The sequence below is a fragment of the Macadamia integrifolia genome, chromosome 8, assembly GCF_013358625.1.
Source record: "Macadamia integrifolia cultivar HAES 741 chromosome 8, SCU_Mint_v3, whole genome shotgun sequence".
NCBI lineage: Eukaryota > Viridiplantae > Streptophyta > Magnoliopsida > Proteales > Proteaceae > Macadamia > Macadamia integrifolia.
The window spans coordinates 24,272,230-24,286,575 of NC_056564.1; the positions used below are offsets into that span (position 1 = coordinate 24,272,230).

At 38.8% G+C, this 14,346-nt stretch overlaps 1 protein-coding gene across 5 annotated transcripts; it reads left to right on the forward strand.

Moving 5' to 3' along the window:
- Positions 1 to 164: 164 nt before the first annotated feature.
- Positions 165 to 13,882, forward strand: LOC122086616 (SPX domain-containing protein 3-like). 5 transcript variants are annotated; one of them, XM_042655562.1, is made up of 5 exons: positions 201 to 336; positions 3,385 to 3,587; positions 9,689 to 11,997; positions 12,880 to 13,045; positions 13,330 to 13,882. In XM_042655562.1, the coding sequence occupies exons 3-5, from the start codon at positions 11,752 to 11,754 to the stop codon at positions 13,704 to 13,706; spliced, it is 789 nt and encodes a 262-aa protein (XP_042511496.1). In that variant the 5' UTR covers positions 201 to 336; positions 3,385 to 3,587; positions 9,689 to 11,751; the 3' UTR covers positions 13,707 to 13,882. The 5 variants fall into 5 exon arrangements, with proteins under 5 accessions (XP_042511492.1, XP_042511491.1, XP_042511496.1 ...); XM_042655561.1 differs by having other exon boundaries at positions 3,385 to 3,508; XM_042655560.1 differs by lacking the exon at positions 201 to 336 and adding an exon at positions 2,596 to 2,833 and having other exon boundaries at positions 3,385 to 3,508.
- The last annotated feature ends 464 nt before the right edge of the window (positions 13,883 to 14,346 follow it).

Consider the following 14,346-nt stretch of genomic DNA (forward strand, 5'->3'; position numbering starts at 1 on the left):
AATAACACGTGGCATTTGATAACTAAAACGATGAGACTGTGGGTCCCAATTAAATGAATTTCAGTCAAAAGTCAAAATATTGGGCGGCCATGATCATCCGATCTACTATGTTGACCAGGACTAGAAAGATAATCTGTATACACTAAACTGGAAAGCGCCATAAACCCTATTCGGTGGCGAGACCAGAACTCTAAACCTCAGAAAATGGTATGACTCTCCACTCTTAGTCTCTTGGCCATCTGAGCTCCGGCAATGGCGTTAATCGGAGCGGGTTCCTGAAAGATGTTACTATTCTTGCGCAATATCCACGGCATTGGACGGAGGAATTCTCAACGAGTAAGCGACTTTTTATTGATTTCTTGCACTAATCGATCACTTAGTGGCTTCAACAGGTTTCCATCTCATGGTCTCATAAGAGTTTCCCCTTTACCATCCACTGTATTTATCTGGTTTAGTAGTTTTCTTTATTTGATTCGATTCCCTTTTACAACCGACGCCAAACCTGACAACTTCGGCGAAGATTTGGACAGAGAATCGATTCGTAAGATCGTTCGGGAAGAACAGTGGGATGATGCTACGTTCTTGAGGTTGTTCAGTTCAGTTTTAGCGCCCATTAAAGTTTCCAGGTTATTGGTAGAGCTAAAGGAAGACGCTCGACTAGCGCTGAAGTTCTTCAATTGGGCTGGAAAACAATCGGGTTATTGCCATACAAGTGAATCTTGTTGTATTCTTGTACACATATTGTTTAGGGCCAAAATGTATTATGATGCCCAAGAAGTTCTCAAAGCTCTGATTTGTTCGAGGAAAGTTCCCCCCGGATCAGATGTTTTTGACATTTTGTGGTCGACTAGGAGTGTCTGTAATTCAGGTTATGGAGTCTTTGATGCTCTGTTTGGTGTCTTGACGGAATTGGGGTTGCTCGAAGAAGCAAGAAAGTGTTTTTCAAGGATGAATGGTTTCAAATTATTCCCGAAGGCACGTTCTTGTAATAATCTCCTACACAGGCTCTGCAAATCGGGACTGGGAGACTTGTCAAGGAAGTTCTTTGACGAAATGCTTAGAGCCAAAATAGTCCCATCGGTGTTTACTTACAATATAATGATAGATTTGATGTGCAAGAATGGGGATTTGAAAACAGCAATAGGTTTATTCGGTCAGATGAGAGAGTTGGGTTTGACACCGGACAATGTCACATACAATTCTCTCATTGATGGACATGGAAAGGATGGACTATTGGAGAAATCTGTGAGTTTATTCGAGGAAATGAAGGAGGTAGGTTGTGATCCTGATGTGATTACATACAATGCTTTGATCAATTGTTTCTGTAAGCATGGAAGGATGCCTCAGGCATTTGGGTATCTCCATGAGATGAAGAAAAATGGGCTTAAACCCAATGTTGTAACCTATAGCACATTTATTGATGCCTTTTGTAAAGAAGGAATGATGCAAGAGGCAATCAAGTTTTTTGTCGACATGAGGTTGGTTGGACTTACTCCCAATGAGTTCACCTATACTTCTCTCATTGATGCAAACTGTAAAGCAGGAAATCTTGGCGAAGCCTTGAAATTGCTTAAAGAAATGTTGCATACCGGAAACAAAATTAACATTGTTACCTATACGTCTTTAGTGGATGGGCTCTGCAAACAGGGGAAGGTAGAAGAAGCAGAAGAGATTTTCAAGGCAATGGTGAAAGATGGGGTGGTTCCTAACCAGCTATTCTACACTGCCCTTGTTGATGGTTACTTCAAAAATAAAAAAGTGGAGAAGGCCTTGGATTTGCTAAAAGAAATGAGGAGACAATCCATTGAACCGGACTTACGACTCTATGGCACTGTTATATGGGGCCTTTGCAACCAAGGCAAGGCCGAAGAAGCTAAGGTTTTAATTGGGGAAATGAGGGAAAGTGGCGTAAAGGCAAACCATGTCGTATACACTACAGTCATGGATGCTTATTTCAAGGCTGGAAATACAATAGAGGCTCTCAATTTGCTACATGAAATGCAAGATTCTGGTGGTGTTCCCACTGTTGTAACTTACTGTGCATTAATAGATGGATTGTGCAAAGATGGATCAGTTCAAGAGGCAACCTATCATTTTGGTAGGATGGTAGAGATAGGTTTGCAACCAAATATTTTGGCTTATACAGCCCTAATTGATGGTCTCTGTAAAAATAATTGCTTTGAAGAAGCCAATAAGTTGTTTGATGAAATGTTGGAGAAGGGTTTGACCCCAGATAAAATTGCTTACACGTCTCTCATGGATGGGAACTCGAAGCTTGGAAAGCTTGATGAGGCATTTGATTTGAAGAAGAGAATGGTTGATTATGGTATTGAACTTGATTTGCATGCTTATACGTCGTTGATCTTGGGGCTAGCACGATGTGGGGAACTTGAAAAAGCTAGGTGTGAGCTTGATGAGATGATTGGGAAGGGTGTTGTTCCTGATGAAGTTGTTTATGGTTATCTGATAAGGAAGTATCAGGAAAAGGGAAAAATAGACGAAGCAACTGAATTGCAAAATGAGATGGCAAGAAGGGGTCTAATCAAGAAAGATGGTGATTTTTCTGTGCCAAATGAACAAACTTAGGGTCTAATGTTTGCCTATCATCACGTTGTTGTTATTGAATTCAGTATGCCAAAAGCATGGTAACATTTCACTTTCCAGAAGTACCCAAGCAATGAGCATAGAAGACATTATGTCTGTGTTGTTGGCAATGACTAGCGGAAAGACATGTATTCAATGCTGGTTTGCTGCTCCCCCTGTCCCTTGATTCTCTTCTCATGGAAACTGAAAAAGCTAGGCTGATCACTCAATTCAAGCATCTGCCACACAGGTTGGCTATGGCCCAAAGCATTTGCTACTTTTCTTTGATTAAAAGAAGGGAGAGGGTTCCGTGAAAGGCAGCGTGGCCTCTGCACCACCGTGGGGGCCAATGGAAGCGCACATGGAAGCATCAATTGGAATGGGATTTCCGCCTTTAATGAGGGGTGGGACAGTCATTTCGCCCCACTTTGTGTCTAGGCGTAGGAGCCACACTGCCTTTTACACTTCTTTTTCCCTTAAAAGAATTATATTTGTTCCCTTGTAGCACCTGACCTTTATCTCCTCTCCCCTTAGAACAAGGAGAGTCAAAGGCATGTATTTTGTCATTTGTGAATGTAAAAATTCAAATAGCTGCCACTGCAATGGTGTTTCCATAGTGCTCTGTTTCTTTAGAAATAATCATGTCACGTTAATGAAATAACTGCTCTTTCTCAAAATTGCTAACCATTTCTTGCTTATTCTACCCAGTAAATTGTTAACACCCTTTTGAAGTAAGGATGTGGATATGTATTTGCTCACTAATTTATTTTCATGTGCTAACAATCATGAAATTTGTTGCAGATTGAAGGATTCCATAGTGGCTGACATATATGCATTCAATGTTCTTCTTCGTGTGGGAGTAAAACAAAAGGCCTCCGATTTGTACTTTGTAAATTTGCAGAAGCTTTCCTTACATGAAGCAAAGGTGATTGATTTCCCTATCTGGTTCATATGGTTAAACCCATTCAAGATGGCATGGAATAATGTTGTCTAAGATGAATGAGGTACTTGTTGCATCATAGATATTGTGTACTTGATTCTCTTATGTCACTGGTCCTGTTTATTCAAGGAGCAGAGAACATGTGATCTAATTGCAGCATATGTTAAAGGTGTTAATGCAAATTTCTTTTGTCTACCTTAAATTTATTTCTTTACAGGAAGTGCCACGCCATCGGATTTGACAAATAGTTCCTTATTCACCTAATGCCAAGTGCAAAAACTAGTCATAGGCTCCAACAAAGATTATATAACCTGTTTGGTATTTACTGCTTTAAAACCTTAATATTTTCAGATTTTTCACACAATCAAGGCGATCTAACCAGAGAAAAAAGCTTCAAAATCTGAAATTATCAAACCAGAGTTGTTTGAAAGAACCTGAAAGCATAGTTTCTGCTAACTGTAGTTATGAGGTGGATATGTATTTTATGGAGACCATTGATAATTAAAAGGCAGCAAGCAGTTTCAATTTGTTATCTATTTTTGTGCAAAAGATGAATTAGTCATATACTTGAATGGTAGGAGCAATATTCTTTTCATGATAGAGCTGTTTTCATATTTGATCCTATTCTCCTATCTGTTCCACAAATAGTGAATGGTATACAAATTGAGAATCCTAGAGTATGAATATCCAGACCATTCTTTTTCTAAAATCTGCACCATATGCATTAATGAAAGCCAGGCTTGTGTAAACATCCCCTAGCTATATATTGCTTAATGGAATCCTGATTGATCTCAATGGTGTAAGCCCATTGGAAGTGTTATCCTTAGTTGTTTTTCATCTTAATATTTAGTTCTCCTTTCTTTAGTGTCTTCTGATAAGTGGGGTTTAAAATTATACAAGACTCTTACTGATTGTTGTAACAAAACCAAATTCAATAAACCCGAATCTATGAAGAAGATGGAGAAGAAAAGCATGATAGAGATGGAGAAGAGGAGAGAAGGTGAACACAATAGGAATGGAATAAATGCCTCTATCGTGGATAGCCTCTCCCTTATATTAATCAATCAACCAACTCTTGGTTGGGAACCTACTAAGAGTCTAATTACAACCAAAGACCAACTAAAGTAAATGCCAATGACTAACATAGACTATGACTCAACTTAGACTTCTTCTACTCTTGACTTAACACTAACTCTCCCCTTCACGGTACAATATTCAAGACTTCCCCTCAAACTTAAGTATCACAAAAGGCTCCTGCTTGGAAAAACAAGAATAGATTTTGACAGCAGAACCAGTCTTGAACTAATACAGTTGTCATTAGAAGCCAGTGAACACAAAGAGAAAGCACACCAATCAGCAGCAGCAATAGTGGAGAAAGCTCTCCGTGTCCAATAAATCCAGACGGCAACAAATAAAATAAGCGGCAAAGAATACCAACCACAATCCAAAATATCATAGCAGCACCAGCGAGATCATAAGCCCTTCTCAAGGTCATGGTTCAAGATCTCGTTGAGATCTCCTTTTTTTAGATTAGCAAGATGAGATCACAAACGAGGTTGAAAAACGACAAAATCTCGCTGAGATCTCGCCAAAATCTTGCCAAATCTCACCAGATCTTGCCAAGATCTCGCCTCTCTCTCTACTTTTTTGAAGAAAAAACACTAAGGGGCAAGAATTTTGGTGCTTTTGCTCGAGGATCTCCATTCTTACACTCATTGAAGCTTAAAGAGTAGAGAATATTACCTCCTTATCCACATTTGGAGTTAATTTTCTTCTCAATAACCGTTTTAGATAATAAAAAAAAAATAAAAATAAAAAAAAAAATCTCAAACCCACTATTTTAATCCAAACATCATCAGTAGCCTATCTTATGTCATTTCAAATTTTCAAATGTATGTTAATGTGACTCATCAGTCATCAATGTTAATTTTTAATTAATTAAGTAATTATCTATGATGCATTTTAAATTCTTAAGATTATGATGTGTCATGTGTTGGTTGTGGAATGTGGATTGTGGAATAGAGCATACTAGCCTAGGGTCCGAAGAGCCGGAGACTACTTACATAGGGTACGAAGTCAAAGTACCAATTTAAGTTTGATTTTTAAAAAACTGATGTTTCCATTGTGTTTAGAAGCCCTAAAATATGGTAAATACCTAGTTTTAGGGACTTCAAAGACCATATGACCACTGAGACCAACCACCAAGTCGACCGCAAAAAAATACATAATCTCGGAGAGATCTAGCGAGATCTCTCTTTTTTGGATTAGCGAGATGGGGGGCAAGAACGAGATCTTAAACCATGCTCAAGGTTGGCTGTAGTATTGTTCACAAAGAAGATTGATAAACTCATGAAAGTGTAGCATAATTTGCTGCAAACCACTGGTAAAAGTGCAGTATAGGTGATCGTGGACCACTAATAGAAGTGCAGTATAGGTTACTGTGAACTACTGGTAAAACCACAACCTTACTGGGAACCACATAACACAGCATAACATTGCTGGGAACCACAAATAAGCATGTTGTTGCTGAAAACCGCAAGTAACAATCTCTGTAAGATAAATTTGTTGCTGATGACAATAACAAGAAAATAATAATTATAATCTTCAAATAAGAGATGATCACTCCAATCTCCCCCTCATGTGTAGTAGTACACGTGGACAAATAATACAGAGAATGCAATAAAGGATAACCCATCATTATATGGCAGCAATAACCAGCATCTGAAGGATGAGCAACACATAAATTTCATAATCAAGAGAAAATGCAATAGCATCAATAGCAGCAACAGGTCAGATCAAAGTAGATAAAGAAGTCCAACACAAGACACAAACAGGGCAGAATTGTAACAAATTAATAACCATAGTCGTCACAGTGCCTAGGTGAACCTTGGCAGTCAAGGGGTGATATTTTAATGCGACACAAACAAAGCGCCTAGGTGACCAAGGTGCCAATCCAGGCAAAGCCGACTGGACTCCTGGCAATGCCTTAAAAAACTATGTTGATAACCCAAAACCAGAGTGCCTGATGTCTCCCAAATTCTAGTCAAATTGCACTTTATAGTACGCCCACTAAACAGAACTATAAAACAATGGAAAATGATACAACCACTGGTATGTAAACCAAATAACAGCCAAGATGAACAAGATAATGGCAAATATGTAATTAGGCCCTAAATCCCAGGTTTTAACCCAATAGTGGGCCCTCCCAATTAACGAATAGCTCAAATTTATGAAACAATGGCAATCATGTAATAAACCAGAATTTTCAAGGGTTCACTAGGTAAGTGAAGAGGAGAGGATATAACAGGGATTAGTATTTATCGTTCGGGGACAGACTTGGAAGGGTTTCTAAAATATGGATGTAAGGGAATAAGAGAGGCAGTGAGGATGTTACAGGGATAAAATAAAATAAAATAAAAAAGAAAATCATGGGGGAGAGGATATCGTCTTCTACCTCCACACAACACAACCAGCGGCAAGGACTGGTACGAGGAGAAACGATTCTTCCTTGGAGCTCGGGTCAACTTTAGATTTTTAGATGAAGAATGGCAATGAAAATCCCTATTGAATTTGAGAGGTATCAATCCAATCAACAAACTACTTAAGAAAATAACAGTGGCTGAAATCCAACCCAATGGTAGGTAGGGAACCAGCAATATTTCGTTATCTCAACCTCACAACAGGGGGCTTTTCTAAATCTGTAAATCAGCTTGATAGGTCACTGCTTCGAGTATGAATACACCTCCAAACCTCAGGCCGAATGTTTCTGGTATGAAGGAACTCCAACAAACCTTCCCTCTTCTCAGAATACCACCCAAAAACGAGGGCAGGAATGGTTTATAAACAGGATGATTGCAGCAACGATCTAATGAAGGAAATAAGAACAGAAATCTCAGGGAGAAAGGGATACCAGTATCATTGATGCAGATGCACGATGGATTTAGAAAAAAAAAATCTTTTTGATTTGATTTTCTTTTGTTTTAGAAACAATTTCTTTGAAATTAGTTAGTTTCTAATTTTAGATTAGTTTTCATTTTAAGTTAGTTGCCATTAATTTTTTATTTTTTTCTTTATATTGGACATGTAAACGATGAAGAAGTTCAGTTTTAGATTTGAAGAATAGAGATTTGATTAAGAGTTTTGGTATGAGAACCATGGCTGCCGATTTCCCCTTCTTCCTCTGAAATTTTCCCATCTCTTCTCTGTTCATTCTCTTCTTCCTTTTTATTATTCTGGTTTCCTTTTCCTTCCCTGATATTCTTTTTCCTTCCCTCTCTGTTTTTTGGTTTTTTTATCCTGTTCTGGGCGACAGTTGCAGCCCTGCTGAGGCACTTCGAACTCAGCTGTGCGTGAGTTGTTTGGGTCAAGCTGTTGGTCGAAGGAAGCCCTCCCCAAGGCGACCCTAACCCTTGAATCTCAGGTCTGAAAGTGATCCCTGCTGTGAGAAATACATCTACAACCCTACCCAGACCTGTACCTGTCGCCGTTGTGATTCCAGGAGTTGAATCTGAACCTAATACTTGATCAGTTGGGTTTATGTTGGTCGGTTTGATAAATCTGGGTTATACAATCCTATACCTGCAATTTCAGCCCAAGCCTAGGCCTGACCTGTGAGATCCTTCACTTGGAGTAGAGGCAGTTCTCGCTGGTTCTGAATTCTATCGTGCGTATTGTAGGTTGAAGAAAGCTGACTCTCTAAATTTACAAGTAAGGACAGTTATTTATAATTACAAGAAAACCCCCTGTCCTCGAAATTATGTTCTAATATTCCCCTACTCAGTAATTCCAGAATACCCCCTCTTCTAATTTTTTTATTTCAGTTTGACCCTAGTATCTATTTCCATCTCTTCTAAGTGCTAGAGTCGTGCCTGAAGTTGCAATAATGCCCCTACTTCTTTGCAAACTGTTTTAGTTGCTAATTGTGGGCCCATAAGTTATCCGATTCCGACTTTTGGAACCTGGATCCGCATCAACCGTGCAGAGCAGGATATCAAACTGAGAAAGGAATATGGAAGAAAGAAATGAAAGAGGTATCAGTTATTACCGACGGTGATGAATCAGATAGTTGTAAATCTTCTTCTTCTTCCATGGTACATTGCCCTGATACCATGTAACAAATCCAGATATAATAAAACCAGAATTTTTGAACAATATGGAGAAGAAGAGCAAGATGGAGATGGAGAAGAGGAGAGAGGAGAGGGGAGAGAGGGTGAACATGATAGGAATGGAATGCCTCTATCATAGACAGCCTCTTCCTTATATTAATCGAGCAACCAACTCTTAGTAGGAAATCAACTAATAGTCTAATGACTACCAAAGACTAACTAAAGTAAATAGCAATGATTAACTTAGACTTCTCCCACTCTCAAATTAACACTAACTCTCCCACTCATGGTACAATATTCAATGTCGGTCTGGGAGAAAATTCAGAATGGAGAAATTCCATAGGTTCAACTAATTCCTTCTACTGCATCAAGTCGCAGACTGCCTTCCTCTGACTTTCACCTTTTCCTGATTCTAGCCTCTTGTGCTCTAAACATCCGATGTTGGGGCCATCACCTTCATCTTCATTAATATCCGGAATGGGTCCAACTTCTTTTTTCCTCTTTACCTTCAGCCATTATGAAATAAACTTGGTATTACTCTGGTTCATCAAAAGACGAACAATCAAAAGGAAATGAAACTCAATGTTGCTCTGGTCATCTCATTGTGGCTGTCAGATCTGTTGTCTCCCAGAAGTCCAATTGGGGTTTATGTTCTTTTTCCATACTAATTCCGTGTTGGGAGGTGGTGCGAAAACACTCCTTATGCTGAAACTTGTAAGTTATTGAAATAAGATCAACTTTGTACTAATTCTTATATTATAACCATCATTGAATGATTCAACCCCCTCCCTCACTCCCCTCCCCGAGAGAAAAATTAATTTGGTTTAATCTGTAGTATTACTCTTTTTCAAAAGTTTGAAATATAACTCGCTTAAAGCATAGTCGAAGGAATAATATTCAGTTGTCTTTGGTGAAGGCCAATTCAGGACGTATAGCTTGTTTGGCATATTGAAAGCTCTTTTTCTTTTGATGATATAAATTATCTTAATAATACCTTTATTTTTGTTCCTGGTTTTGATATTTCCCATTTTAAATATTTTTATTCTGTTGTCTTTTATAGGTGTCTTTTGATTTTGTAATAAGCAATCATGGGAAGAAGTTTTAGAAACAGGAATCAGGTCAGACATGTATTATAGCAAGCATGCAGACATTGTGGACACCAAAATGAGACAATGTTGAATTTTTTGTGAATGGGCAGTTATGTGGAAGCTCTTTTTACTGGTGACGAACAGAAGGTATGGTAAAAGGAGTGAACTTCATCTTGGCTCAATGATTTTATGTCCTTCAGAACCGTGGTGACATATTTGGATTGTTGTAACTTACAATATTCTTTGTCGCAAAAGGGGAAAGACCATATCACCATAACAAGATTGCAGTCCATATTGTGATCTATAAAGGAATTTGGAGAATGAAGCCGGTGACTTAACCTTGTTATCTTTTGGATGTCCTTGGAATCATAAGTATATATTACAGGTTTCAGAAAATAAAGCATTTATGTTTGGAAGTATATGCCTATTTTTGTTCAACTGAAATCCATAATTTCCAGCTGGTGGATGAGAAGACTGCAATACCCTTGTAGTGCTCAAGCAGAGGAAGAAAGGCTTGGACCCACCAAATGTTAGAGTTTACAACTTGTGGATCTGCCGTTGTCAAAATCCATCTGATTACTCTGCCAAGCTGATGTAAGATCTTTCATTTGATGGTGTAAAGAAATATTAAGAAGCTACCATTTCCATAAGATTTTTTTTTTTTTTTTTTTTTTCTGGGGTGGTGGGGTGTGGGGTTGAATATGGATGTCTCAGTAGTGCACTTTGACCACTGCTAATTGCTCCGTTCCTGTGACCTATGGATAGCTTCAAAGCTTCTTTTGGCAAGGGGTGGGAGTGGGACCATACAGATCAGATGGTTATGTTTCACTTCATCAGCAATCAGGATGGTTTTTCAACCGCAGATCTCAGCTCCTGGTCTGTATTGCATGCAGCGTTTCAGAACATGTAATCAGGGGTCAGAATTGGCCAGAAGCAATCCCAAGATCCCTATAATTGTCCCTCAGAGCTGAAAACTCACCGAGGATTCCTTGGGATGATCGGGTGTATTGGATTGACCAGAATTAGGATCAGTCATGACGAATTCCAATATTCAATCGGCCGAGCCACCAAGTTTTTAAACAGTGATTGCATCTGCCCTGCCAAACCACACAGGTCAACCATGATGTTTCTTATGGAGAAGTAGGATAATGACATGCGAATTAAACAATCTCAATTTTGATTATTTTTGTCTCCAAAGCTCGATTTTTTCTTTGGTGTTTGGCTGCTAGATCAGTTCCTGCTACTTCCATCCGCTGACTCTTTCAGGTCACTAAAGATCCCATCAAATTGGTTTTGTAAGTCAAGGATTTTCATTGGATGGTTAGGCAGGTTTGCTGCAAATTTTCTTTAGTTTCCAGATCTTTATGTGATTTTTTTATCATTTCTTTCAAATATTTAACTGTATTGATCCTCAGATATCCTTTTCAACCTTATCTATTCCCCCACCGATCTTTAGGCCCACCCTTGACCTTTCCAGTGCTTTAGGCTGAAAAGTCAAACCGACCCAGTCACGAAAACCGAAGATTAAAAGAAATCTTGACCGTCCAATTCTAACAAATGCCCTGGATCAATGACTGGGTGGACCCCAGTTGAGCATCTCCTAGGTTTCTTACATGCATATACTCTTACAGTACCCATTACCCAATACACTTTCCACGTCAAACCGGAGAAGGACCAAATGAGAATGGTAGATTCCAAGGAGATACTCTGGAATCATCCCTTCCCATTTTCCCAATTATGTCACCAATTGCCATTTAAGAACTAGCAAAGTCGTTGGGTATGCGGTTTGTATTAGTGAACCAAAGAACCGAATATGCCCGAGAATGCTTTTACTTCAACGTGTCTTCCAGGTTTTCTACCCACCCAAGCACCTCCCCCTCTTGTCACGTTTAGGATATGCTCATAAATATTCTAATTCTGCTTTTCCTTCACTAATAAAACCCTCTCTCACCTTCCTTTCTTCTTTGCCTTACTACCGGATCTTGTCTCTATGCTTTTAGTGTCTTTGTTGTGTTTGTGGAATTAACTCTTAGTCATGAAATTTGGGAAGAGACTGAAACAACAAATTCAGGAGACTTTGCCGGAGTGGCAAGATAAGTTCCTCGCTTACAAGGATTTAAAGAAGCTTGTTAGGCTCATCTCATCTGCACCTTCACTGTCCGAGGGTTCGCCAGAGTATAGGAAGGCTGAAGTGGGTTTTATCTATTTGGTGAATGCAGAGATCGACAAGTTCAACTCTTTCTTCATAGAGCAAGAAGAGGACTTCATCATCCGCCACAAGGTTAGTTTTGCTATGTTTTCTTTAGTTCAATTAGTATGTATATTAGAGGTTTGGCATTGGGGAGGTGTGGTTCTGGTTTGGGTCAAACCAAGTCCCAGCTGAATGTGGGTTATTTGAAGGCTGATTTCAGTAGAATCAAAAACCAATACTGTCAAAGTCCTGGTTACATGGTAGATTGATTCATTCAATCTATCACTGTGCACAGAACCATTTTTTGGTTTAATAAAACCCTCACACCACTAAAAACAACCTGAACCCATGTATGAATAATGGCATAAATATGGTTTATCTCTTAAAGTGTGTTAGCTGTTATCAAGTGATATGATATTCTCTGCCAATGATCACAAGTCCTGATTTGGTTTGCGGTGGAGTCCCAAACAATAATTTTTCTTTTTCTGACTTGAGTTGCCTCATTAACCATCTCTTGTGAGACTCACTGGGGAAGTAATTTAGTAATGTATATAGAGACTCTATCTTTGTCCAGTCTCATATTTTCCCAATTTACTAGAGATATTAGTTTTACCAGAAAACAATAAGATTTTGTTAATCAATGACCATTGATGGATCAACTTAGTCCCTCTGTAGGAACTCTTGACCACTAAAACAAAGCATGATGTTCCTGCAACTATTACTGCCCTCTTGAAAAATCCCTTATTTTTCATTCCAATACCACACAAGAAATGTGGGAAAAGAATAGCATATTATTGAATGGAATCCATTCACCGCGGGGCTTGACATGCACACAGGCATCGGGAGGGTATTTTGGGAAGTTATTAAAACCCCATAGGGGTTTGTGAACCCTAGAATAATTGATGAGCCTTCCTATATAGGTATAGAAAAACTTTTTCATTGTTGGAATTAATGGTGATCCCTTTTATATAGGAGTTGAAACAGAGGATCCAGAAGGTGATTGCCACATGGGGACCGGATGGTACCCAGCCTTCAGAGGTGGATTATAAAGAAGAGATGGGAAAAATCAGAAAAGATATTGTCAATTTCCACGGTGAAATGGTGCTTTTAGAGAACTACAGCAACATCAATTACACAGGTACTTAAATAGGCTCAAGCTTGTAACTCCCTTATCTGAAGAGCAAACATGAGGTACCTAAGAAGTGATGAACCCACCATTCAAATGGGTTCCATCCATGAGATCTTTAATACCCAGATGAGTTTAGCCTGGGGATCTCCTTGGAATGATCCATCAAATAGTGGGTTCTCAACCTTTCTGTATGTAAGTCTAACAGCCAAAGCAGCTTATCTCCCTTTTACCTTGTAATCCGTTCCAAATTGCTTATGAACTTTCAAGATTAATCAAGAAAATTAATGCTGCAGGATTGGCCAAGATCCTGAAGAAGTATGACAAGCGAACCGGAGGTTTGCTGCGCTTGCCCTTCATCCAGAAGGTGTTGAGACAACCTTTCTTTACAACCGATCTTGTTTCAAAGCTTGTTAAGGAGTGTGCGAGCACCATAGATGATGTGTTCCCTGCTGAAGAGGAAGGAGAGAGAATAGAGCGAAAAGGAGAAAGAGAAGCAACATTGGTTGCTGAACAGAGCATTTTCAGGAATACAGTCGCTGCTTTAGTGACTATGCAAGAGATGAGAAGAGGAAGCTCTACTTACAGCGAGTTTTCCCTTCCTCCTCTCAACTTGGCGGACTCTGATCTCATTCAGTTCTTGCAAGTTCCTGCTCCTATTCCCATAACCTAATCTAGAGAGGGATATCAAACTGCTTTTTTTTTTCTTTTTTCCCTTTTTTATTGGAGCAGCTTTCATAGACATGTCAATAGTGTAGCTATGGATGGTCCACCTATTTGTGCCACGTAGTAAGTCTAATAGGAGCTGAAATTTTGTCAACAAGTAAACCCAGGGGTCTCTTGCTTGCATGTTAAGTTTCAACTTAATTAGGATTGATGAAGTGACAAAATAAAGCTTTCAAAAAATTAGGATTTACAAATAGAGTGCATGACCATGCTTAGACTATCGACAAGGTACATGACAATAAATAGAAAGGTACATGACTAAATTTAGTATGAAATATAAGAAGTGGTCAATCCAGATCATTCTTTAGATATCGAGCAGTCAAAATTGCAATATCACCATTCCACATGGCACAACTAAGTGGGTCACTCATAGATATTCTATGGATACAAATGTCAATAAAACATTTTGCGTTTTTTTCCCCTAAAAATCTCCCCATTAAATGTAATGTTGTTGGCATAGAAATGCCTAATTACATACATAATTAGAGTAAATGGATGAATGTAGACACAGGAACATAATAAACAGGAGATGACCACAGTTAAATATGTACTTGCTCTGTAAATTTGAAGTTTGGATTTATATGTAG